General features: G+C 46.8%; 1 protein-coding gene across 3 annotated transcripts; it reads right to left on the reverse strand.

The window, feature by feature from the left end:
• Nucleotides 1-4,470: 4,470 nt before the first annotated feature.
• On the reverse strand, nucleotides 4,471-27,033 carry LOC100644955 (LIM/homeobox protein Lhx5). Of its 3 annotated transcripts, none has more exons than XM_020867947.2 (8): nucleotides 26,364-27,033; nucleotides 22,289-22,481; nucleotides 11,596-11,828; nucleotides 9,209-9,409; nucleotides 7,952-8,193; nucleotides 7,436-7,721; nucleotides 6,827-6,994; nucleotides 4,471-5,572 (listed from the first exon to the last, which is right to left on the reverse strand). In XM_020867947.2, the coding sequence occupies exons 2-8, from the start codon at nucleotides 22,459-22,461 to the stop codon at nucleotides 5,457-5,459; spliced, it is 1,419 nt and encodes a 472-aa protein (XP_020723606.1). In that variant the 5' UTR covers nucleotides 22,462-22,481; nucleotides 26,364-27,033; the 3' UTR covers nucleotides 4,471-5,456. The 3 variants fall into 3 exon arrangements, with proteins under 3 accessions (XP_020723606.1, XP_020723605.1, XP_048270481.1); XM_020867946.2 differs by having other exon boundaries at nucleotides 9,209-9,430; XM_048414524.1 differs by lacking the exon at nucleotides 4,471-5,572 and having other exon boundaries at nucleotides 6,881-7,017; nucleotides 9,209-9,430.
• Between the last annotated feature and the right edge of the window lie 631 nt (nucleotides 27,034-27,664).

A 27,664-nucleotide genomic window follows, 5' to 3' on the forward strand; every position in this document is an offset into this window, starting at 1 on the left:
GAGAATCGAGAAGAGGCCCGTAAGGAGAGAGAGAAACGAACCGTAGAAGCGAGATGGAAGAACAGAGGGGGGTCAGGAAGGGGTGGTATAATCGATGCGGACATGTGCAGTTCCCTCGGGGGTAGCAACCCCTAACTCGCCAAACCTATTTATACAACAATACCCGGTACAACCCCCCATAAACCACCCTCGCGCTGGACCGCCGTGGCTGCTGTTGCTGTTGCTGTTGCTGCACACTCCACCGCCCTTCACCGTCGTCCTTCTCCCCGCCTGCTGCCTTCGGTTTATAATCAACCCCTCTTTTTCTCTCGCTCTCGTTCTCTTTCACGCCGTTTACCCTCTCCTAGATGTACGAACAGTTTATCTTGGGGCCCACGCGACGAGGACTGGTATTTTAAATAGCAAATACTTATCTCGCTACCGAGGCAGGGTGGAAGTACCGATAAGCGGGCCGAGAGGGTAGATACGCGCACGCGACTACGACTGAGAAATGTAAGAGGAAAGACGCGTGACGTGACGTTTCTCGCCGTTCTTCGTGTCAAATTAAAATGCACAGAGAAAAAGAAACAAGCCAGCGATCGTATTTATAATTTATGGTATTAATACGATACGCGCGTAACGGAAGATTTCGACGCCTATTTACACTGGACGAAGTTTGAAAATTCCTCGCGTGTTTAAAATTCGCATACACGCGCCGTACCACCGAACCCGAGGCGCGTATACGACGAATAAACCAGGGAGATACCTTACACGCGAAAATAAAGCGATTCACATAGCGACGTTATTTACATTTACGTCGCCGGGTGTCTCGGTAATAGGAATGCCATAAGAACTTCCGTTCCGGCCAGCTATTCTTACAGGGCCACTCTTACCGCGTGCGTGTGTGCACGTGATTCAGCAGATCTACGGATCAACGGGCGGACAATCCGGAGCAATTAGCATAAGTATATTTATGCAGATCGTTTCTTCTTGACGAGAAACGTGGAGTTCGGAAACGGATGGAACGACCAGTTTTTTCCTACCGAAACGAAATTCGTATACGGCCAAGATCGAGACCTTTAATACTTGAGAAAAAAGAAAAGAAAAAGAAGAAAACAGCTATCGCTGTTACACGACGTGTCCGTAAGACTGGACCAGCTGAGGCACGAGTAATCCGGATTTCGGATTAGCCTAAGCCCAGGCTGAACACCAGGAGGTCGTTCTGGACACTTCTGCCGTCTGTCCGTTTGAAGCGAGACGAAAATAAGTCGGTCTACGCGCCACGAAAAAGACACGTTTCATCCGCGTCTCGTCTCCGATCGGTGACAACGGCCGCTAGACGTTTCCATTGTATATCCGCTCGTCGTCCCGATATTCCTCCACGAATATTATACGCTTCCAAGAACAGTCGGTTCGCGGAAGAATCGAATCAGAAGCGTATACGACAATAGACGGGATTCAAAAGGTTTCTCAAAGGCAGACAAATAATCCGAAATTATACGACGCTCAATGACACGTAATTGACTCGTATCGACGTATTGTCGTTTCTTACGGGACGGTACGAACCGGACGGCCGATGACTGGAAAACGTTACGAAGCAACGTACGGTATAATCGATGCTGATTTCCCGAGGAAATCGCGCCGATCAAACGACAACAGCAAGGGTTAATTGGTAGCTTTGCCACGTTAATTCGTGCCGGTGACGAGCGCTAGGGTTGGAACGTGCGCGGTAAGCCCGCCATGATTTGTAAGGCCTCCTTGCGTAATGATAGAAGAAGGACGCGAGGGTTTGCACGACAGGGGCTTGTTCTCCGACACGTGCTCCGGCACGTGAGCGTTCGGAACGCTTTCGACTGTGACACGATCCCCTTCTTCGCATCTTGGCCTTCCAAACGCATCTCGCGTTCTCCTTTAATTCCAGTGTGGCCAGCCCTGATAATCGTTCCTATATCTCTCTCAACGATCTTTTATTTGCTAATGAAAACACTCGCAACCTCTCGCAAACTTTTGTGTCATAATTTATGCAAGAGTTTTAAACGCTAAAGCTTCTTACGCATTTGTCGGCTAACTTCTGGTGGCCTACGTAAGTTTAACTACAAGTTCGGCATTCGTTCAACGTACAAGGCTACTGTTTAGGCGAGCGAATTCGTGTTCCAATGGACCGCCGTTCTGACAAGTATGTCAGAACGATCAAATATATAAATTCTTGGGACAACGTGCATTGCTTCTTCGCACGTTTGATGCAAATTGAAACGTTCTGCTTCTTTAAAAGTAGTAGTAGATCGAGAAAATATTGTCACGCAGATAGTTTCCTCGTTAGAGACGTTTTTATCAAACATATTAGAACGCGATCGAGATTTAATTCGAGGAATCGTTGCGCGAGAATTCCTCCGTGGCCGAAATGCTCCTTAGGCGAACGAGAGGGTAACGAAAATGATACGGTAGGGTGTATACCGACCCGCTGGGACGGTTTGTCTCTGCAAGTCTCCCGCGAGACCCCCGTGGTAGTTCCTGGGGCGCGGAGGCGGGCACGCATCTGTCGAATCTCCCGATGGATCTTCTGCAAGAGATCCGTCAGGACACGTATTACACGCTACGCTGACGCCCTTCGCCCTGCGAATCGCTGTTACAATGTACACACGCTGTACGTTGGCCGGTACTCTATCCGGTTAAATTCCATGATAAACTCCCGCGAGGATGCGGCTACGTAGCTTGACAAGGGATGAAAAGATTTAGAGGGCGCTTTGCAGAAAAACGATCTCACCCTCGGATCGTTGCTGTCGTTAACTTTAAAGCGACTGGCCGCTGCGCTAACTCTTGCATCAGAGTGTATTAATTTGTTAACAACGTTAATGAATCGACGAACGACGAGTTGTAGCTTGTGAATACGTTTTTCGTATTTAATTTTGAATCGAATCGATACGGTTATTTGTAATTTCTACGATTTATTCGAACGTCGCTATTGCATAATATCATTATTTTTATACAATTTATTACTAATTAATTAACAACGATGCTCTAATTTTATTACCACGGTTGTTGATTATTGTTCGCGTAAGGCAATCTATCGGTGATAATAATTTGTGATCAACTAAAATCTCGCTGTTACGTTACTCGAAATCCGTGCAAGAGGACCTCGATGATCGTCTTTTCCTTTCTCACGAAACATTACTGAATCGTTCCGAGTGCTTCAAAGTTCACCGAAAATCCATCCATAACGTCTATAAGACGAATCACGTACATAACGAATAGGAATAACGTGTAGAGGAAGAGAAGATATGAAAGAAGACATAAACACGCTGGCAGAATGTAAGAAGAAAAAGAAGAAATAGTTACCAGTCAACGAGCATGTCCCGGAAACTCGTCAGGAAGACAAACGTTCGCTGCAATATTAAAGAGGTGCTCGGTCGCGTTTGCAGCGCCACGTTTTCGCGCCACTGAAAAATACATAGCTACCTGGGGACACGATGGTAAACTGTGACAGCGGACCACAGACACTACGTAAGTACTTAAGGGAGACACACTTGTAGGAGCGGTGGCGCGGGGGTCGATAGCACGTGTGTACACACGCTTGTAACGCTGGAAACACACGGACGAGACGTAGCACGGCAACGTTTCTGTCCCCAATGGGACTGTCAGGGATACGGGAACGGCGGAGTTGCAGCCCCGAGGAGCCGTACAACCCCCGGAGGGCAGAAACACATCAAAATCGAATTCACCAGATGTCCAGGAAAACGAATCTCCCGCACCCTCTCCAACGTGGAAAACGACATTGCACCCGTTAACGATGTTAGGCCAAAGCTAGGGCCCCTGAGTCGCAGATGCGTTTGCGGACAGCGATTTAAGGGGGTGGCGGGCTAAAGTATTCGAGACTCGAGTATCGACAGTCTCAGGTGTTTGTCCCACTGGGGACGAAAGAAACTGAGATTTCGATGGGGACGAGAACGTGTTAGGAATAAACGTTCGGATATCCTCGCCATGCAAACGCGAAGATTTAACAACTGCGACGACAAGTTTGAGAAACTTAAAAATAAGATGCGAAGGCTGTTCTAATGTAATTTGTCGCGCAACCGTGATGCAGTGGCTGACGAAAGTATTCGAACGCTTGACACAGAAAAGTTTTGTATATCGTAGCTGTTAGGCGAGATATTTTGAGATTTCAAAACGTTTAGTAAAGAAGTAGCGCACAGCAAGAACGTTAATAGTATACTTGCGCTAAATATTTTGTATATCACTTGCACATTTTCAAGTTTTTCCAACGTAATCACGATGACCGGACACGGTTATAACGGCAATATATTCGTTGATCGTTTGCACGAGTGTTCGACTACTCTCGTAAGATACTGTATATCAATTTGTTTATTTTTAACGCAAGGATTTACTTACCATTTTTCCATGGTCTCTGATGTTCCCACTCCTATTCGCACAACCTTTTCTATGGGTAGAGAAAAAAAGATAACGAAAGGCAAGAAATGCGCACAACTGTACGTATACGGAAATACGAGGTGGTTTATTATAATAATATTTATAATCATTATGCATCGTGGCGGCGTGTCTCTTTTTCTCGTAAGACGTTGGTAATGCAAGTTACAATTACACAGTTCAGTGACGGAAATCAGTCAACTAATTGTATCGCGCGCTTCCCGCAAAAAAAGACAGATTTATATTTATTTACATCGATCGCCGCCTTAACAGTTACAGGTTACACATTCCTATTTATATTTATACTTTATTGATAAATAGTACAGCGGTTTTTAAGTGTAGAATTACGCATGTGTACTGTGTGTCGTCTGTACGCGGTGTACCTGTTCGTATTCTGTAATGCTGTGTCTCTTTACGTATATCCAGATGTACGTCGTGTTATTTTTCCGATGATCTTTACGTGTCTTTCGTACGTGTTTCTCAGGTGTAGAACAGCAGATATCTACAGGATGTCTCTTAAAGTAACGTCGAAAATTAATCAACAGGGAGGGTATAATATTACACGATAGGACATTTCGAAATTTTATACACAATAATATTAATAATAATATTTAATGATTCGTAATCATAATAAAAATAATAATAAAATAGTAACGCGTTGGTGTTTAACCAACGGCCATAATAATAATAATAATAATAATAATAATAATAATAATAATAATAATAATAATAATATTAATAATAATACAGATAATAATGTTAATAATGACAATGATAACCGTGAAAGAAACGAAGCTAAACGATCGGTCGTCTTATCATATGCGTATCTTACAGAAACGTAACGTACAAGATGCGAAATCGACGTGGCTCGACGTGAACGACTCTCGCCATATTTTGTTCGCGGGCAAAAGTCTCTGGAGCCGGAACAAAGTCGTACGGTCTCTCCATCAGGTGCGCGCGACCGGTCGATTTTTCGCCGAAACTCGATCGATTTTCGCTCGGCTGATGGAAAGCAACAAAACACGAAAAGAAATGAACGTTAATTAAAACTCGTACTACCAGGCCAGCCCTTCGCTCTGCATCTGGTGCGGCTCCAGGAACCCACCCCCGCCGCCGCCGCCACCTGGACCGCCACCATTCCCACCGGCACTGGGATTACCCTGTGCTCCACCTGAGAAATATCAAACCCATCGAATCGGTTCCTTTCGGTGCTTCGATTTATCCCGAGAAACGTGGGATCCGAAAGAAAAAAGAAAAACATACGAAACCAACCTCGTCTTTCATCCAACATTATGGAGTGTTAGAAAGATCATGATTTTACAGGATAATTCGTCTAAGAGATATCACACTTTATGTCGTTTGTATATATTACTTTACGAGATAGACGTCTTACTTTACCTCGTTTATAGATAGAATCGAAGAGAAAAATATGTGTTGGGGAAATAGGTATCAATGAAATTTAATCGATCTTAATACTAGCGTTATACTTGAATTTTATTTATTACATAGCCTTATAGTACATAGATTATTTGGTAAATAATAGAAATTAATATTTACATATTTGCGTGAACCGGCCGGATTTAACGAAACTTCATCGATACCTATTTCAATTACACGTCCACTTATTTTTATCCTCGACCGTGTCTCTCGTGTATTTTACTTCGAATATCTCTGTTATATTAGGTCGTCCCATAAATAACGTCGTTTTTTCTCTCCGAATATGTGGAAAAAATTAATACCTACGTTTATTTTTGGTAATTCATGTCATTGACCATCGCACTCTATGACCTTTTCCCATCTTTCGACTAACTTTTCGACTTTATCTTCGACAAACTTTTGTGATTTTGAATCAAAAAACTCATTCAGCCCGTTTGTTGCCGCTTAGAAACCATTTTCGACTTTTTCTCACATTCGGGATACGGCCACCGTGTACTTCACGATTGCTTTTAACAGCATCCTTAGTTCTACCGCTTTTTCAAAGTTTATACAGCTCGCCGAGAATGGTTTCCGCCGACGCGTACTTTATAACTTCTTTTAACGCGAAAAATATCGATCCGACTGTTTCGTACACGCGTTACGAGCCATCCAGGTGATACTGTTTAAGAAACGAAAGGTGAAGTTGCTATAAACGCATGAACGAAGCATAATACGCGCGTTTATTTGGAATTCGAAGCGAGTAAGAAACGATATTACTCGTGGGATTGACCTAATAACAATGCCAAGTTTATGTTTCTAACACCCCATACTATTGCTTCGAAATCTCGTTACGTCGTATCGCAATTTTACTATAATACTAGTGACTACCTTTGTACTTATAATATAATCAACGAAACAGAAAATGACTGTGACGGAGGTACAGCAAGGACAAAGAATGAATTTTCTAGTGGTGAGAAAGGCGTAGCCTTTCAAAAGAATCTAATCGTACCTGAAGGTGCTAGGAACTCTCCAGGACTACCGCTAGGAGGTGCAGGGGGGCCCTGTCCAGGAGGGCCCGTGAGAAATTCCGGAGGGCCGCCTCCCGCACCCGGAGGTGGATATTCCCCTGTCACCGCCACTGCGGCCGCCATACCCGCTAAACTCGCCGGGTCCAAACCTGTCAGAAACAGATTACGTGTACTATTCAGAGAGGATCGTATCCGGCCTGCTATCTCCGAACCCGGCTGTCATAATTATCGCGACCTACCTACCCGCTACGATGTTTATTATAGTCGCGATAGAACTCGAGACAAGGTTCTGCTTTCGATTCCGTGAACGCGAATATGAATAGATCGCACGAAGTAAAACGTGGAATATCTACGCGTTACGTGAATCGACTATTTCAGCGGCGATTGTTTCGAAACTCTTCCAACGACCTTCCAACGACCGCGTCATTGATCGACCGTGTTACGCTGACCACGAAAATAAAATCACCGATCGCGAACCACATTTTCTTGTCTTTTCTTTCCTTTTCTTTTCTTTTACGATCTTTGCCAGTGAAAACGAATCGAACGGAATGGAAAGAGGTTTCGTAGAGAAATCAAATGTCAAGACTCACCAGGATTGCCTGGTCCGCTGAAGGGCGGTCCATGTGGATGAGGGGGCGGATGAGCACCAAAGAATTCATGGTGAAATGCCACGGGCCCGCCGTAACCAAATTCAAACTTCTCCGCGCCGAAATATGGAAAACCGGGCGGTGGTCCGTCCTCGCCGCCCAAAGCACCGGGATTCAGGTTCAGGGGGAAGCCCCTCATTTTTCTGGAGCCGCCGAAGAACGGGCTCCTGCCCATCGACGTCAGTTGTTTTAACCTACGCTCTTTGCTCCTCTTATTTTGAAACCAGACCTGCGAACACCCATACGACCCGCTGTTTTTCATTCAATTTACCGGCCTTATGGGAAGGAATCGCTCTTTCAATTCGTTTGCTCGTCGTAAGAAGGTAGAATCTCGCGTTGATATGCATAAAGTATCGAAATACGTAGTACGACAGAAACGTAGTAAACGTAGCAGACAAATTATCGCGTTGAAATCGATTGCAAGCAATCGTAAGTACGAAAGAATGAGATTTTATGAACCTGTATCACTCTCATAGGTAAGCCAGTCTCTTTTGCTAATTGTTCCCTGATGTGCCTGGTTGGTTTCGGAGTGGACGAAAAGGCAGACTTGAGAATCTCCAACTGTTTCGCCTTTATGGTCGTCCTCGGACCTCGCCTCTTCGAACCGGCACCGCCGTCACCGCTACCACCACCGGCACCACCGTCCGGACTTTTGTTCTCCGTCTGGCTATCCCTCGTTTCGGGATCTCCGTCCAGGGAACCTTTGGCCAATGCAAACAAAGCAGTTTAATAATCGATCCCACACACCAAGGGTAAACGCTTGTTTCTCGCGAAACAAGTGGCCCTTGATTATTCAGCCTAATTTCACCGGTTTCGCGATAGATCAGCAGCCGATTAGAATTTCATTCTAAATATTTCCCTTTGCGCGGAGGGGATCGAGGGGATCCCGCTTACAGGCCGAATGAATAGCAACGTTCTTTTTTCTGTTTTCCGCGGACGCTTTCTTAACAATTTATAGACGCGGACACGCGTGCATAATAAACGTATCTCGGAATTTGGATCGGCTGGATCGAGGTAACAACAATCGCAGCCAATCCCCCGGAAGCGATACGAAACCCCCATCGGATTATCGTGTGGCTGTTCTACGCTCGAAAGCTACACTCTATGAGGTGTACGTGTGGGTGTGCACACGAACGATGTGCAATGTGTACGCATGTAACGTACACACACACGCACACACCTATACACGTAGTTTTCGAGCCCAACTCTTCACGATAATCTATATATACCCGGGGAGGTCTTAACCACGGGACAAAGAAAATGTTTGGACAGTGTCACACCGCGCTACAGGGGCCACCCTTCTCGAAGACACCCCTCTTTTCCTCTTGCCGAAGCATAGAAGTTGCTTGTACCCGGTGCTTCGAGAGAGGTAAAAGGGAAGGGGTCATTGTTGCGCTCGCGATAAAAGAGCAGAAGCGAATAATAGACCGGGAAGACCTGACGCGCTTAGTAATTCGTACTGACGCTCCAGGTCAAGCCACTGAATTTCCACCCTCGCTCGAGGGTTCCACGAAAGGGGAAGATTGGCCGCGATTAAGTCGTTAACCGGTGCCGATCGATCGTCCTTTCAAAATCGAGTTTGTCGCGGTAACAATAATAGTAATTTCTGATAAACGTGTTTCGACGTACTTTGATCAGTTTTTAATCGCTCACTCGCGTAAAACGAACGATCTAAACGTTTACCATTCAAAATGTCACGGTGGAAATGACACTTACCTTGATCCTCGGAGTCTTCCTGCTTGCAAGGATCGCTTCCAAGAGGTAGATCGCCAGTATGACCAACCGTTTGGTCACCAGGACCACCTGGACCCAGATTATGAGGTCCCAAATGAGAGCCACCGACACCACTGTGATGATGATGAGCGCTACCATCCTCGTCTTCGTCTTCCGATCCTGAACCCATCAACGAGTCTCCTCCTGTCGACAGGTTGGACGATTCTGCTCGTGAACGATCCGAATCGTGCGTTTTAATCACATCACTCGTCGAATCATTGACTTGGAAAAGAGCACCAGTCACTTTTCTGTTCAATGATTTGTGTTCGTTACATACTACGCGAGCCTCGAAGATATTTACGCTTCGAACGTTTAGGAAACCACTAGATTTCAGAAGAAAAGATTTACAATTCCTTTGGAAATCAGTGATTCGATCGAACTACTTTGATCTTATTCTTGTTAGAGAGTAACGTTTCGAAACACAGAGAATTTCTTTTCGAACTAACGAAACGGCGCGTTTCGGAACAACAGGCGATAGCTAATAACAAGAAAGCAAGAAATCGTGATCGCTGTCGCACACTATCATCGCGTCTGTAAAATTTCGTTTGTGTAAAATAATTGCGTCGATCAACGTCAAGTTTAGACGTTCAAAGAAGCGAATATCCGCTATAGTAAATAGAACATAATTTATCAGCAGGACGAGTAAATTTGTCGATGTTCCATACGAAATTAGCAATTAAACGTGATTACGGTTATTCACTTCTGGACGTATACGACGCGCGTACCAACGCCGGCACAGTTCATTATGATTTTTCGAAATTTCGCAATTTTCCCCGGCCTCCACCGCGTTTCCCACCGCAGTGTCGCGCATTCAACGACGAAAGATGCTAAAAGTTATCAATAAACGTTGCTGATTAATCGACGCTCGTCGCGTAATTGCTGCGCTTTTCACATTCGCCGCAGACGATCACCGTGAATTCGACAACTGACAAATAGCTGCACCGTGATAGAGATTAATATCGAAAACGCGCGGAACATCCAGGACGTCACGATGTTTGATCATCGAAACGAGTAATCGTTGTCCACCTTCTGTGCGTATATATTTTTCGCAAGTAGCCGGTTGCTTCTTCGAACGCATTACGGAAATTAACGCTGGAAAACGTTCTCGTCCGAGCGATATAAATCCTCCGTACGTTTCATCGAGTTTTTGCGTTTCTATAACGAGACGAGACTGATCGCGAGCAACGACACGTCAACGGAACGATTAGAACGGTCTGACGCCTCGCGGAATTCGCATCTCGAAGAAGGGAAAAAGCACCGTGGCTCCTGTCATCCGAAAGAAAACGAAAAAGAAACGAGTTTGCCGGACATTTTGCGGTTTCGACGTCGGCATCGAAGCGACAAAAGGTTTGCCCCTGCCTAACGACCTTTCGGTTTTCGTTTCACGGCTTATACACCGGCGAGATCCTCGTGAAACCGAGCTGTTACTTTCTCTCTCTCTCTCTCTCTCTCCCTCTCTCTCTCTCTCTCTCTCTCGGTCTGTCTCTCTTTCTCTCGCTCGCGCGTTCGCCCTTTTTTCTCTAGACTCCTTTTCTCTGTTTCTCTTTCGACCGGTAGCTGACGGTCGGTTACATACACGCTGTTTTCACAGCTTGCCGTTCCGACACGGGGGTAAAACCCCCGTGAAAAACCTACCCCCAGCCTCCCTTTTTTAGAACGAGCTCGACTTCGTGAAATCTCGGGCGTTGGACGCGTTGAACTGTGCTCCCATCCTGACTAGCCGTCATCCCTCCGGCCCCCTTTTTCCCCTCGAAAAAAGAAAAAAAAGAAAGAAGAAAATCAAGAATCTCGATCGTTCTGTAATCGAGCTTCATTTCCCTACGCGAGAAAACGACGGGACAAGGTACGAATTTATCCCCGTCGAGTGTGTAAATCTTCGAAACGATAAGATCAACTTGGAGAATAACATGGAAGAATCGAGCTACGGCCAGGAAACAAAGCGAAAAATCAAGGCGTAAGTTGTTGGAAATTCGGTCAGCCTCTTGGAAGCAGTTGTCGGCGAAGATTAGCATCCCCCTGACGATCAAAGCGATAGAAATTACAAAACGGTCGCGATAGACTGTAACAGAGCACGTGGCGGCACATCGACTTCCTACTCTCCATAGGAGAATCGCGATCGTTTTAAATCGTACAAAGTCCCTAACTCGCAGAATGGAATAAACGACGGTACAATCGATAACGTCCCGCGAGCCAACCGTACGTATTGTACAATGCCGCAAATCGGATTCAGAGCAAACGAACGAAACAAAGCAGCACGGCATCGTGAATATCTGGCGATGCTGCGTTCTCTTCGCGGTGGATAACGAGGGACAATGACACTTGTAACTCACCATGATGACCGTGCACGTGATGCGTGTCCGGCAGCGGCTTGCCCGACAGGTAGTCCTGCTTGCAGACGAACTTGTTGTCGTCCAGGACGTAGAGCTCCTCTCCGGTGCTCATCTGCTTGCGACATACCAGGCAGGTGAAGCAATTCAGGTGGAAAACCTTGTCCCTCGCCTTCCTCACGAGATCTTGAGGGCTTATCCCTTGGAGGCAACCGCTGCATTTCGTGCCGTATCGCCTGGAAACAGAACGCCGCGACAAACCACGTGAATAACGACGAACAACGAACAACCGGGCAAACTTTTAGATTCGTCGGCCGCGTTGAAAAACCGGATAACGAGCGCACGCGTCACCTCGCTCGTTCGAGAACACGCCTCGCGATTAATCTTGCGCAGAGGTTTTTCCGTAGCCGCGTGTCTCTCGACGCGCCTTCAAGAATCTCGACCGTCGAGTTTCTTCTTTTCATCTTCGCTCGGTTCTTCTTAATACTCCGCACCGATATTACGTAACGCGTTAGTCCGCAACGATATAAAACCGTGATACGTAAAATTCACTTTCCTTCGATTTATATGCGTTCGATCGCCCTAAGGATCGTCGCGAATACGACGGATCTTTGTTTTTTTCGTAGCCTTTGTTCCTTCCTTTTCTGCCGCTTCGCATCGGTAACGACCAACATGTGGACACTCGTCGATGCCATTCGGACGAACGAACGAAAAGGAAAGTCAATGTTGTACGACGGCGACGTTTATTGGACTCGAAACTTACAAGTCCTGTCATTAAGCCGCTCCACTCGCAAACGTCGATAAAAGAAATATGGCGCTTTTAAAGAGATGGGACTTTAACGTCCCGATAGGGCATAAAAAGTTAAAACCCTTCGGTGCTGTAAAAGCGCGTCGCGGTTACCAGCCAGCGCCTGTTCGATTTTCGCTTTCCTTTTCTTTTTTTTTTTTTTCTTTCTTTCTACTCCTTTACTCCCGCCGTGTCCTACTTGTTAATTTCGTATTAATCGTTCTTTCTTCTCGTTTTTCTCTTTCTTTCGTCGTTCGCCAACCAGATGTTTTTTCGTAGTAAACTGCGTTGTTTTTCCGAGTGGAACAGGATTGATCGGACGAAAAGAAGCAAAAAGAAAAAAAAATGACGGGGCAGATTGACCGACGATTTGCTCGAAAAAGAAACGAAAGCTCGTTGTGCAAACACGCGTCGAACCGGCCGTGGTCTTGCAGCATGGCCGCAACACGGTTCACGAGCGAGTTAATAAATCTAGCCTGGAACGATTCGTCCGACCGATCCTCCCGCGACTGTATCATTACGGAAGCATTGGAGCCACGTTACTTCCCAGTTAGTAATTCCGATCTTTTTAATTACAGGAATCACGCGATTAATTATAGCAATTACCGCGGTCCCTTAGGGCAGCCGCGTTTCGAAAGTAAATACATCTCAATCGATGCCTGCGTTGCACTTCCGACCGTAACGCGGCTTCGAAACGCGGCTACGAAACAAGCGCATTCAAATTCCCGTGGCTGGCTCTCTCCCAGTAGGCCAGAATTTTCCTGTCGCCCGTGCGTATAATATCGGCTGACCCGGTTCGCCACCCTCGCCACTGCTATTATTTTATTGCTATCGCGTTTCCCGACCGGAAGTAGAAGCGTTCAACGTGACCCGCGACCTACATCGCGCTAATGTCGTCGATTCTTATTTTATTATTCAGCCGGGCACGGGCAAAACCTATCACCGCAACGCGATAGAAAAGTTCACGGAATCTCCGTTCGTTATTTACGGGAGCGTTTTCCATCGTCGTTTCCGTTTCGCGTTAAGACGCGGACGTTAATTAACCGCGAATAAGCGGCGTTAGTCGGTGCATCGTTTTACCGAGCTGCGACATTGACGTCGTTTTGGTTTGCTTAAAATGGAAAGCAGAGAAAAGAAGAAACGGAGAGGGGAAAGTATAAATTACAAGGATTCCCTTTTGTCGATCGACACGATCGTCCGTGGCTGTTACGCGAAGTACTTACGCGGAATATCCTATAATCAACCGGCACACTTTTTCAAACTATTCATCAACCTGTCCAAATTAGCAGTCCTACGCGCAGTTCCTAACAATCTTCTCACGGAAGCAGAAGCCAGAGATATTTCTTGACCAACGGTCATTACGCTGCCAGAGCTTCCCTCTCTCGCGCGTCGTGCGTCTCCTTCTAACTCGTCCTCCCGTTTGCCACGTCTATCCTTGTCTGGCGCTGCGCGTTTCGCCTCGCGGTGCAATCCCTCTAGTCTAATTACAGGAATTATTTAATTAATTATAGCGATTAGCCGATCCCGTGTCAACTTCCCCGAATGCATACGTCACCGAATCACCGGCTCCTTCTCTCCTTATCCCTCTCTTCCTCTTTCTACTCTTCGCCCCTGCCTGTACCACCTCTCCCCTCCCTATCCTCGCTTTCTCGCTCGTTGGACGCGCGTCTGCCCTTAACGATTTTCTTGTTTTTGAGCGCGCGCGAAGGGCAGCAGCCCGGTCCAGGTCCTTTCTTCCTCGTGGAAGAAAAAGAAACGGAGGCCGGCCGTAAAAATCATTAATAGAAAGGCTTACGTGGTGCTTTCGTGTGTGAGAAAGCGGTTCGATGAGGGCGACCAGGTCAGCAGGATGGAAGGGGAGGACAGAGGCAGAAGAAGGGGGTGTGGGCTTCGGGCTCCCTTAAAGAGGAGAGCGTAAAGAGCCAGGAATTCTGGCGTGTAGCAAGAAATATAGGACAGCGGGGCTGGGATAAAAAAAAAGGGGGTGGGTCCGGGCCACGATTTGCCACGGAGCCCGGAGTTTATGTATGTGGTTCGCGTTCGTTCCACACGGTCCTCTACGACCCTGATGCGTACACGGGTCCCTTCGGTATACTAGATCCGTTCGTCGCGACGACGCTCGTCGTAACGTTCTCGTCGTTTCCCAATCGAATCGAACGAAACGGGGGAGCCATATCCGCCGCTGCTACGCCTCGTGAACTCGCCGATAAACCGATCAAACCGAACAGGTAGAACGGCCGGAGAAGCGAGCAACGAGGAAGAGACGTATCGATCCTCGGATGAAAGTTTCCTCGGCGCACGATCGAACGTCGATCGGACGATGATGACCGAAGCGCGGGTCGAATCGCGCCTCTCGATCGATCAAAAAAATTTTAATTACCATAGCATTCGCCATTTTTCTAGAAACGCTCGACCGACGTCGTGAACGTCGCTGTACCTTCGTTTCCTCGGTTCTCGCCGCTGTTGGTTCTCGTGGTCGATGCACACGCGCCAACGTCTCGGTTACGACGTCAAAGGAAATAAACAGTCGCGCGATATCGTTCACCAGGCGGCAGTCTAATTAACCGAATGCAATTAGTGGCGCGAGCGAACAAACGCTCGTTTCCGCTATTCGACCGATCGGTCTCTTTCCTATTCGGTTACCCTTCGAACGATTTTCACGAAGGAACGAAGAAGCAAGACGAGAAGGTGTCTTTCCACTGGCAATTCCACCGTACGGTGGAATGGCAAGCGAGTCGACGCGATTTTCGCTTTATCGCGCTGTATCACACGCAGATGGATCGTAACGCGTACGGCGCGGTCCGGTTGTCGGGACGAGTTTCAAGCTGGCGCCGATTAATTCGTGAAATATCGTCGATTACCGTCCGAAGGGGGTGAAGGCATGCTTGAGAAACGATTCATAACAGTTATGCTAATGCCCCGGCGTTGGCTATGCGACACCGTAAAACGCCGTTTGCATAAAGTTCCAGCAGCCGTTCCTTTTCGTCTTCATCCTCGTTCTTCATCGAACTTTCGCGGTACATCGGTCCGGCTTCGTGCCACTTTCTCCGTGCAACAATTCCCGGGTAAATACCGCGCGTAACAACATGATAAACGAGTCGTTAAAGCAACTCGCGCTACTACGCCACGCTGCTTACGTAATTGTAGTTGGACTTTCCGTCACGAGGATCGGCTAATTGGTAAAAAGGCAGTGGGTGAAAAAAAAAGAAGAAAAGAAAAAAGAAAGAAAAGAACGAGCAGAGAAAAAACTGCCACTACTTATGACCTACGTACGACGTATGACAGAACGAGGGCCTGTCTCGAGAGTGTGACGCAAGAATCCGGTGGTTGGCAAAAACGTTCCCCGTATGAATACGCATCGCGATATATGTATACTATTGCCGAACCTTCCTGGAAGGGAAACAACTCCATACCTCCCTCTCACACACACACACACATACCACACTCTCTCTCTCTCTCTCTTTCACTCTTTCTCTCTTTTTCTCGCTCTTTACCTCCCTCTCTGTTCTCCCTGCTTCTCTTTCTATTCTCGACCGCGCCGGCCCCGTCACGCCCAACAAACTTCTCCTACGGTTCGTAGCGGGCGTCACGCCGCATTTATAATGTTTCCACGTTCGAGTTTCGACGGGTCTACTCCCGAGGAGGCCAGCACCGCGGGTGGAAAGCAAGGACAATGGAGACCACTCGTCGGCGCCCTTTCGAACCGGCCCGAGAAAAGCCGCGCCGATCTATGATTGGCTTCGATCGTTTTGCTTTGATTTCCAACCGAGTCCATCGTCTAGTTTCAGTCTGTTTTCCCCCGCGGCCCGGAACTTGGCTCGTACCAACTGGAAAGAGGCCACCAGCCAACGGTAGATTCAGTTTAGAGAGTCGCTCCCAAGATACGACTGTTAATTAATGCCAACTTTCGATCTATCGTTAGATATTTAGGGCTCGAGATTGAATTTCTTTCTTCGCGAAAATAGCGATATCGATCCGTATCGTTGGGCGATCGCGTTATTAACAATATCCATTTATTATCGCTTCTTTTCCCTCTCGATGCTTGACATTCGACGCGAATGCACGGTTACGACACGCCTTATGATTTATTTCGTTGTAAAAAAAAAAAAGAAAAATCTCGTAGCAATACCAGTCGCCGTCATCAATACCGCGATAGATTATCACATACGCGACGATAATTCCGCGCACTCAACGTTACAGCGGATGCGTTCTTTCGACGAACTGGCATCCTAACAAACACGCCGGAACAATGAAATACGTGCCGCTCAGAAGACTCGCCGATTAACTTCATAAACCGAAAAGTAGATAAAAACGATATTATAAACGCTTCTTCTTTAAGTTCTCCTTCGGATTTACTACCGTTTACGTCGTCCTCTCGCAACGAATAATCTCGGACAAACGGGACAATAACGCGACTATCGTCCTCTGACGATCGAACATTGATCGTAACGAAATTAACAAATTTACAAAAAATCGCAATCAGCTTCTCGCTGAATTTTCGATATCGCGTTCTTCGGTCTAGGCATTAGATTATATCCGTTTCGCGACTTGGTCGCGACGACGGTTCGGTGAAAACACGCGTCCACGGTAAACGTAGACTAATTCGTCGAATATTCCCGCCAACGAGAGTAACCGCTTAAAGAAACAGACTTTCGAGCAAGCGAAATCCGGTCCCTCGGCAGCTCTTTGGCCGACTATTAGCAGGGTGCTAGTCTCGGCTCTCTGGTGACACCGCCGCCATCCCCCTAGCCCCGAGTTAATGTTTTCATCGGGCGTATTTCGACGACGGCATGGACCATATTTTAAGGTAATAATTTCTTGGTGGGTACACACCGGGCCATCGACCGCAAGCTACGGCAGTCGAGGCGGCGCTGAAACGGGGACATCGGTGCTTTTGATCCTGGACCCTTTCGGGCCCCCATGGGCCATTATCGACCTTTAAGGACCTTGCTGCGACTCGTAGAGCCGGTTACCATAACCGCGCGTACCGTTCCTTCGACCGATACCTCGGACCTCCCGGAGGTGTTACAGTATTCCCAACAGCGATTCGTTGAAAGTAGGTGGGAGATACAGACAGTTCGATTGGAGGAACGACATCGATAGATTCGTCGCGTCGTCGTGGGAATCGATCGGCATTCTCTGCTCTTCTACGTTCTTCCTACGTTTACCGGTTTCGTCGTTCAGACTCTGCTACTTTCGTTTTGCTTCCCTTCCTTTCTTTCGTAGCTGTGCAGAATTCCAGATATCGGTATGTCTGCTTCCACTATCAACCTGTGTTCTCATCGATGTTGGCGAACAGTTCGCGGATGCTTGTACGTACATAGGAAATTCAAAGTGCGTATCCTATAGTGCAAAGATATATAAAACGCGAGAAACAAAATAATCGGTATAAAGTTTTGTTGAAAATTGTGCATCTTGATGGCCGAAATATTCTTATGGAAACATTACATTTACACTGGGCATTACTATTAACGTAGACACATATTTATTTTATAAACGATTTCTAGAATATTCATCGATACACACTCGCACGCATCTCGGCACTTTCTTCGATACCCGACCTTTTGTAGACTGTTAACCGACTGAACTATTTACATTAGTCTGTTTCTTAGTAACACACATATCTCCACACACTGATATCCACATACAAACATCTCCACTACGCATTCGACCCAGTCCAGCACAAAAATTATACATATCACAATAAGTTTAACGGATGAGACGCGTCTCTGCCGAGGTTTCGTTTCTTTCGTCGCGTTCGCAATATCGCGAATTTGTATAGACGTTCGAACTCTGGTCGTTAGTATCGCGTATCGTAGCCTGTTGAGGTTGACTGATAGAAGAACGAGTGGATGAATTTGTAATGGAAAAATATATTGAAATAAGCATAGGTATAAGTATTAGTGTATGCTGATCCAGATGTTCGTTCTTACAGCGTTACGATACGATAGAAGAAAAATGATAGGGGGCACGTTCATACGTTTACAGCAAAGGACATTACCAAAAAGTCAACTTGGTAGTTCTAGCCGAAGACTACGAGAAACAGCAATAGAAACATACTTATAGCTCTTTTGTTTCTAGACCTTGTAATGCGAAATAAAATGTATATTCAAGAGCACGATAATATGGACCTCTCCTTATTTCGAATTTGCTTATCTCGCTAAATCTATTCCCTTCGTAACAGCGGTCTCCAGATGTACAAAAGAAGAGGTGTGTAGAGTTTTTCTCGAAGTAGTTACTTCGACATAGCCGAACGTGTTCGCGAACATAGTTCGAGTTTCCACGCTTCTTACCAACACCTTATCCAAACACATCGATATATCGGTATATAAAATATTTTTGTACGCTTCGAAATTCGTCGACGAATTTGTTCCAACGGCTGCTCTCGCTCGAACAGAAGATCGTAGACGTACAGGTCGTACGAACACCGTTTGCGAACACGTTCGCCGGCGAATATCGCGTTTGCACGTTTCGAAATTTCGTTCTGATTTCCTCTACTTTCGCCTCGGCGAGCAAGTTGGATCTTAAAGGTTGATTTAAAAGAAAAAAGAAAAGCGCGTAATCACCGATCGAACGTTTGCACGACGTGTAACGGTAGCAAAGAGGATAACGCTAATTAACGGGACGCCGGAGCGAGAGTTATTTTTGACCCGAAAAGCTTTTCTACGCCGCTCGAGCGTAGCCAACCGTTCGTCTTACATCTAATGAATTTTTCATCGGGATGAAATGCAAAGTGCCTCGTAAAGTATACAACACGTTCGTTATACAGCCGTTCGTATAAGTATCAAAGGGCCCCCCTTTAAACGCCCTCCCCACTTTCTGCGTGTACTCGGTACTCCGATCTTTGGCCACAAAGGGGATCGTTCATCGCTTCCAGAAGTCACGAAAGAGAAACGCATCTCCAAATAAATCTCATTTCTTCGGGAACAATATTTCTTCTAAACAGGAACAATAACAGCGACGCTCGCTATCGCACCGGTGATCCTCATTGTCATTCGCTGCCAGTGGAAACTCATTCGTTCTAGTTTAACGTATCTGTTATCTAAAATAGAAGCGATCTGGAAATTATCTATTAAAATTATAATTATCGCTGTTTTATTTCGTGGTAAGCAAGGACAGTCGCGTTCGCTATCGCACCCAGTGATCGCGGCTATTCTTCGTTGTCACTGGAAATTCGTCGTCTTTTAATATACATGTATATATATAGAATACTATAATCGAAACGCCGTTGAAACCGCATATTTTGAAACTTTATCCACGATCTTTATCTGTCTAAAGTTTGTCGGCGACTGCTGAAAATTCTTGGTTATTCAATCCTCATCTTCGTTATCCAAACATAATCGAGTTTCCACTTACGCGTGACCAGCGTTAAACTAAAGATTTCTCCTCCTAACCATCACTGTTTTTCACACGACCATCATCCTCGATCGAGTCCCTCACGTATCGCCACGCTGCAACCCTTTCGCGCGCCACGATTCGTTACTTTCGTCACAGGCTTTTTACGATTTTTAGCTTCTTACGCGACCCTTTGTATCCTCCGGTTCGTTACGTGTTGGCTGACGGACACAGTGTTGCAGGCTCCGTGATCGCGGCACGAGGAACGAAAACCGAGAGAAAAAATGACCGTCGCCTGGCTGCTGCTTCGCCGTAAAACTTTCCACATTTTTCGTCCGCGCCGCTTATTAATCGAAGCGACTCGCTGTCGCTTCTTCGCGCTAGTCTCTCCCGAGATCGCGATCCGATGTAAAAATCAAGAAGGATCGTTTCGCACAGAGCGCAAACCGATGTTCGCGCCTTCTGATCGGTTCCTCGCGCGAATGTCAAGGTCCTCCGGCGCAGGGAACTTCTGGCTCTCGCGAGAACGAAAAGTTACAGCTCGCTCCCTCCGCGCTGATAATCGCGCCAATTGGAACACCGGTCACGCTTTTTTCTCCTTTTTCTCGCGCCATTTATTCAAAACGACTAGATACGTCGAAGCAGCGATCGTTAATTCTACTACCACGCTATAAATATTCGATGGAAGTTGGTGAATCAACGCTCGCGACAAGATTTTACGACGTGACCGACGATCTTCCTAGGATCCTGTTCCGTGTCTCGTCTCGGCTCTCTGACTCACCACGAACAAACACGATCGGATCGCTTCCGCGTTAGTTCCGTCTATGGTTTCTGGTTCTATGGTTTTTTTAAGAAACCCGGCGAGTGTCTCCGAAGACATAGTTTCGCGATTCTCTGCTTCGATCGAAAACAGCAGCTTCTTAACGTTGCCTCGTTGATCGTCGTTCTAAATATTTCTTGCGTCGTTCGCGTAAATTCGCGCATCTTGACAAGCCGATAAAACGGTGTACGTTGGTTTTAACTGCGAATCGTCATTTGACAAACGCGAACAGATCGTTTCTAGATTAGCAGCGTCTACCATATCGTATGCTTCTTTCGTTTAGTTCTAGTTACTTGATAGTCCAGCGCGAACCTAAGTTTTCGTTTTTCCTTTTTCAACTTTGAAAGTACAGATTCACTGTCGTTCGATCGTTGAGTCTCAAGATCGTTAAGAACCAAAAGGACAACTCGAGGCACAGATTTCCTCCTAACGTCGACGAGCATCGGTTTTATTTCTTGCACGATTTACGAAAGATGGAAAATTTGACACAAAAGGGTGGCTTTCGAGAGCCGATCGAAAGGTATCGATATTATTTGCGCGTTCATTGCTCGGAACGTGGCAAGAAACAGGAGTCACGAAGTCTGTGGAATCGCGAACCAAGAAATCGACTACCAGCCAGAGGATATAGTAGGACGAATATAGAACGTCGATGGACCGCGTAACGAATCGCGATAGCGCTGGCGTGTTTCGCTCGCGGAACGGCTCTCGATCGACCGAGTGATTTTTGCTCGGAAGCTTGATAGAGTGAAATAACGCGGCAGTTGTCCGGGAAAATGTCAAGGCCTCCTTTCCATTCGTCGCGAAATGCTTTTTCTCTCGGGTTGTACGCTGCTCCGCCATCGACACGTTTGAGCGTAAAAAAGAAAAAGAAAGAAATAGACAATGTGTAAAAAAGATGAAAGGATAAACGTCTGGGCGATTGTCTGCCAATGCATCGATCGTAAATCTTTCGATTTTGCCTAACAGCGTCGACGGACTAGTAGCAGTTGCGATACGGCAGTTTACTTAATTACGCAAACAGAAAACAGTTTGTCGCGATGCCGGTACGCTCTTCTGTTCGAAGGAAACAAGAGAAAAAATCACTGCCCCGTGACTTTTCTAACGATCGATCGTGCTGCGTTCTATCGATGCCAACAACCATAATAGAAACCTAATTACAGGTACGTACGGACAAGCGGAGGGACGATTTGGCCTGACGAATCGCTAACTAATGGTATACCTGTTTGTATCGTTTCCGCGGAAGCTTTTTTCCCTATTCCGAATACCTGTACAGGTTCTTACGCGGTCGAAGCAATTAATCAACTTATACGGTCGCTGCACGCTTTGAAAAAATCCTCGAAATACGTTTCAAATTTCGAATATCGCGTTAGAAGTTTCAAAGTTGAGATTAATTTATATAACGATAGTAATAGTGATTTATAGCTCGCAAGGTAAAAAGAATAACGATCATCGCGATTCGTTCGCAACGATCAAATGTTGGAAATCGATAAACGCGTACCTGGAAATATCGAAAATCTACTCGGATACGAAGATATCCCCTCGGAGACGATTCGAGTCGTCTTGTTCGTTACGCGATAAAGCATCGTCCAATCGATATTCGACAGCCGTTCGTCTCTAAACTGGTCGTAGCAGCTTCTGTTCCATCGAATAAGACGATTTCAATGGCACGATCGTTTATTAATCGTTAGGAGGGCGCGTAAACGCAGAAGCGCGACGCCGAGAATAGACAATAGACGCGTAGGCAAGTTACCTACCTGAAGAAATCCTCTCTGCAGAACAGCTTCGCTTCCCTGGAGAAACACTTGTCCTGTAACGTGGTTCTGCAATCGAAGCAGCGGACACACTCGACGTGCCATGCCCGGTCCAAAACATTCAGCAGGTACTGATCCATAATTGGTTTCTCGCATCCTGCACATGACAGGATCATCGCCAGACCACGTCTCCCTGCTTCGAAAAGAAAGAGAGCATCTGTGAATACAGAGGATTCAACGAGATCGGTTAACGTGGTTAACGTTCAAACAAATACTAGGTGTATGAACGCGATTTTTAATAATTCGTTCGTATTGGATTCGGCGGTGGCGAGCGTTCATTTTCTCGAATTTAGCGAATTTACGTCGTTGGCAAAACGCGGCAGCATTGGACAGAAAAATAGCGGTACAGGTGAAAACGTCGAGCACCGGGAAAAGTTGATGGAACGGGCGCTGCCGCGACCTGACGAGGCGTTTTAATTTCGCGCACGTTCGAACGCCCGCGTCATCGTCCGAAAAACGAAACGTGGAAAACGAGGAAATTTCTGCGACACCGTGTTTCAACTAGCGTTCAATCTGTCTGTGTGTGTATGTGTGTGCGCGCGCGTTATCAGAGTACATACCCTACTTTGATGTTGCGCGCCATCGCGAAATAAAAAAAGAAAAAAGAAACACACTCGAAACATCGAACGTTTCTTTGGACGCGGAATTGGAGAAAATTTTGAAGCGTTTCTCACGGTAGAAAAATTCGACCACCGGCGTGGATATTTTAATCGCAGGAACGTTGGAAGATCGTGGAAGAAAACGGGACACGCGCAGTATCGGTTTCAAACGTTCTCGATTATAGATTCCGAGGCGAAAGAAAATCGGCCGTACTTGCCGTGGCTGCGCACGTGCATAACAAACTGCGCGTTATACACCGACGCTTTTTGTCATTCGAACGTTTTGATTACTGCGCACGGCTTACCGAACTGTACCAAAGACGACGCAGCCTTATCTACGTGTCGCGTAAACGATTCGCGCTTCCTAACGAGCAAAATAATTAGTAAGACTGGAAGATGATCGGTAGCAATATGCCACGACGATAGAGTAAAAAGATAAAAAGAACGATAACGAAAAACAAGGTTGTCGTATGGTATCGTAACTTGGCAACACCATTGTCTGGAGACAAATTTCTTTGAAAAAGAAGAGAGCAGAAAACGATGGGAAAGTTGAATAACACGATATCGACGATGTACGACGACGATATCCGAAGGAACAACGTAATCCGTTATGCCATCGAATTTAATGATCGCGCTTGTATCTTTATAGTATGATAATTGTTTGTCAATAACCACGGAACGAGCGTATCGTTGGGCGAACGAGGCGCTCGATGATCACGATTCGTCGTTAATTAACATTCGCGGACGAGATTGCCCTCTATTACATTTTCTTCGCCTACTTCGTTCGCCCGTTTCTATCTTCGTCTATTTGGATGGGTGGCACGTCGCCTCCTCTTCTCTCGTACCGGCGACCTCTGACTTCTTTTTTCGCCATTGCCGAACCCTCTAGGGGGTTCGCTCCTCTCTTTTTTTCGCGGTTTCCGCCAATGGGCGGAGTTCCTCCCTGCCGGCGGGGTTGTCAACCTAGCAACCCTTCTCCCACCCCATAAGGTCTGACCTTGCGCATCTCATCTCCCTGCGTTTCGCGGCAGGGCGAGAAGAAAAAGGAGAAAGCCGAGCCGAACCGAGTCGAACCACCCCGCGGTTACCTCGAGATTTAAATCGTTTGCACGCGAAATCGACTTACACGAGTATAATTCCTACGGCAAAATCCAGTTCCCACGGGATATTTTCTAGTCGTACGCGATCCTCCGAGCGAATACGACGGCAAACGTTCGGCTAGCGATAAACACGCGATGCACGTCGCTGATAAACTGAAAACTTCGATCGGGAAAATCTACTTGCCGCGATAAACCGTAAAGGGAAGAGGAAAAAGTTGACAAAGTTTTCGTTCCGCTGAAAGATACGGAAAATGTACATGTATAACGAAGGAGATTGAAAGAGATAGCTTGCACGTCTTTGAGATACATCTCCTTAACGCGGTTCACCTTCCATTTGTTAAATCAGATACCGCGAGAAACGATTTCACGGCCGTGGCGCGTGAAAAAGAAACGGAGGACACGAGAAGGACGATTTCCTTGAATCGTCGAAACCAGATTAGGATTCAGCGTACGTGAGACGAAAGTCCGAACGGAAACGGGCTTTCGTTAATCCGATTCTTTTCTATCAACCGTACGACGCGTGCCACCTTTCGCCAGGATCGCTTTATCCAATCAAAAAGTCTTCCTCTGTCTCTCTCTCTCTTTCTCTTTCGCTCTGTTCTTAACGTTTGAATTTTTCCGTATTCACGTCGCAAAGCGTCGAGACGTTTCGCAGAAACTTGACGTCGATACGTGTACGAAGAACGATGTCGCGACTATCGAAAAATTTAATAAATAGCAACTCGCAAGTTGAGCGAAGATTCGTAACGCGCAACAGTTGTAGAAACGAGAACGCAAACGATGAACGGAAAGCTCGCGGTGAAATTCGCAATCGCGACGTTACGCAAATCCGTCGAGTCGAACGCGATCTGATACCTTCGACGTGGATATTTTTCTTCGTCCCCTGGAATATGCTAATGCGTGGCTCTTCGACCCTTCGGCGGTTCGAGTTCTCGCGTTATCTACGGATGCAGCCCACGAAGGATAAGAGGAAAGAATACGACGCCGCATAATGAAACATCGGAGGGACGCAAAGGAGCGGAGGGAAAATTCGAAGCGCGGATTGTGCTAATTAACAAGAAAGAAAAAGAAAAACGTTCGTTCGGTATCGGACAGCTATCGACAATTTTTCATTTTCATTCGATAACTCTGCGTCGGTACTAGACTTAATAAAATAACTTGTTTTATCGGTTTGTCGTCAGAACGTTAACATACGATGGATATTACTTTCCCGTCGCTACAATTCGATAGCCGTATCGGTCACTTAAAATCGATCCTTCCTCAACGATCCTTTAAATCGCGTATTTCTCGTACAAGTCGTTACACTCTTTTTATCGTAATATAGCTTGGCTCGTGAACTCGTTCGCTATCGGTGGGTAATTTTTACCCGTAACGATCCGTTTTCTCTCGCGGCCCGTTTCATTTTTTCCTAGCGAGGTCAGAGAGAAATCTGTCGGCCGAACGCGTAGTCCCGCTCGCATTTGCATCGACGAGGATTACGATTTCCTCGAATCGGTCGTTCGTTACGCACAATCACGCGTATTTCGACGAGTGTTCGACCCTGTCCGAGGCAAATTTATCCTCGTTAGATCCGAACCGCGGGACAATCCATCACCCGCGGATAAAAAACGCGCATTCCTATGACATCCAAATTACGGTACGATCAATCACGATAAGCGAACGAACGGCGTTTCTACTGTCTACGAAAGGAAAAAAGGAGAAAAAGAAAAGCCTGGAGAAAAATATCATAGGGACCGTTTCTCTCGGCTCGAAACTCGAGGAGTCCGTGAGGAAAACCCTCTGACCTTCCGCGGTCCGTGTGCGAGCTCGACCTGGCGCCGGCGCTTACGAGGTGTTAAACCAACGTTATCCTCCGATCCTCTCGCTGTTTATAATCGAAATATTTCTCAACGAAAGAAGATCCTAAAGCACCGATTACTCGTAAAAAGCAACGGCGATCTCTTGGAAACGCGCGTTTCCCAAAAAAACGAAAGAACCGACGACTTTGACGAAAACTGTCGCACGATCCTGCCAGCCAAACTGCGGAATAAATTCGTCCTAGAAACGTTTCTCCTAAACGTTCTTCGTACGTGAAATTCTACGATAAACGAAACAGATCCTCTCTGTATCCGCGAATTCTTACCGTTAAGGTTCGCGCGTTCTTCCTTCCGATCTAACTTCGAAATTAAAAGAATCGACGAGTCCGAAACGTCTGTGTGAACGTTCCGAAAATAATTGGAAGGTTCGGCAGAAATTTCCTCTGATTTCGCATAAAACCGACCGATAAGAATAAAATGTATATATCGGATAGACGTTGTAAAACTGAAACGATCTACTTACCTATGTTACAGGCTTGGGTGACGGGCAGGGGTGCGCAGCAGGGCCCGCTGAGGGTCGCGACCCTTATCCGGGGGGTACCAACCCCCCCGGGGCCCCCTCCCCCGCCCCCGGCACCCCCGTAGCCCTCCACCTCCCCAGCCGCGACTGCGGCCACCCCTGTCCCCACTCCCTTACCGGGCCCGGGACCACCACCAGGCCCACCTTCCACGGGCCCGTATCGGCCGAACGGTCCCGAGGGCCCCAGTGCACCCACTTTTACTGCGGTGTTATCCCAACGGCCGTTAAATCGCACTTCTCACACTTCCCCCCTTGGCTGCCAGTTTTTTTCCCAGCACACACTCGATATTTTGACAAATTTCGCTCCTCTTTTCCTCCCGAGTTCTGTTCCTGTGTTTCCGAGTTTTCAATCGCGTCCGCGTTATCTTACGTTTATCCGCGTCTAACGTAAAACCACGTTTCTCGTTAATCACTTTATCTGGTTATGGATGATTCGTCGTCGTTGTCGTCTTGTCTCTTCCGTACAGTTGTAACTCGTACGTTGGCCTGATTTTTATCTCGAGGCTGAAACGTTTGGACGTTTCAGTCTCTTTCCTCCTTTTTCTTGTTTTTCTTTTTCTTTTTTTTTTTCTTTTTTTGTTGTTGTTGTTGTTGTTGTCTTAATAAGGATTCGACGAGGAATCACTCGGTCGGAAGAGTTTTCGATCTTCGATTTTCCAACGGTTTCAACGTTCGTCGTGTGTGTCTCAGCTGATCAGCCGGTACCGCCGGCATATCGCGATGAAGCCTGTGTCGCGTTAAGATCGTCTTCTCCCTTCGGATCTAGACACTCCGCGATGGATCATGGCGCCGATGAGACCGGTATCGCGACAGATCTCTCAGACGCGACGTGCGCGTCCGCGCGACGGGCCGCATCAAGAGCCGCTGTGCGCGTTTTACCTTCGCGCGATGATCCCGTTGCCTACTTTTCGCCGTGCAAGCAGCCACACGACGCGCGCTGATTTTTGCCAACGAATTCTCCTTCGAGATCCGCACTCTTTCCAGTTATTTGTCTTTCTTTTCTTTCTTTCTTTCTTTTATTTAAATTGCGTTTCACGGATCGACGTAAATTATGACGTTAGAACGTAACTTGGATGGAGATGATAGACCGAGGAAGATGCGTACGAGTGGAAGGAACGATTACCGGACAAACGGTTGCGCTTTGATCGACGACGCGAAACGTGAAACGCGACGATCCTCGAGCACGCTCGCCTCGAGTTCGCCAGCCAACTGGCTGCACCTGTGACAACCGCGAGGGCCCCCCT

This window comes from Bombus terrestris, chromosome 2, assembly GCF_910591885.1.
Source record: "Bombus terrestris chromosome 2, iyBomTerr1.2, whole genome shotgun sequence".
Taxonomy (NCBI): domain Eukaryota; kingdom Metazoa; phylum Arthropoda; class Insecta; order Hymenoptera; family Apidae; genus Bombus; species Bombus terrestris.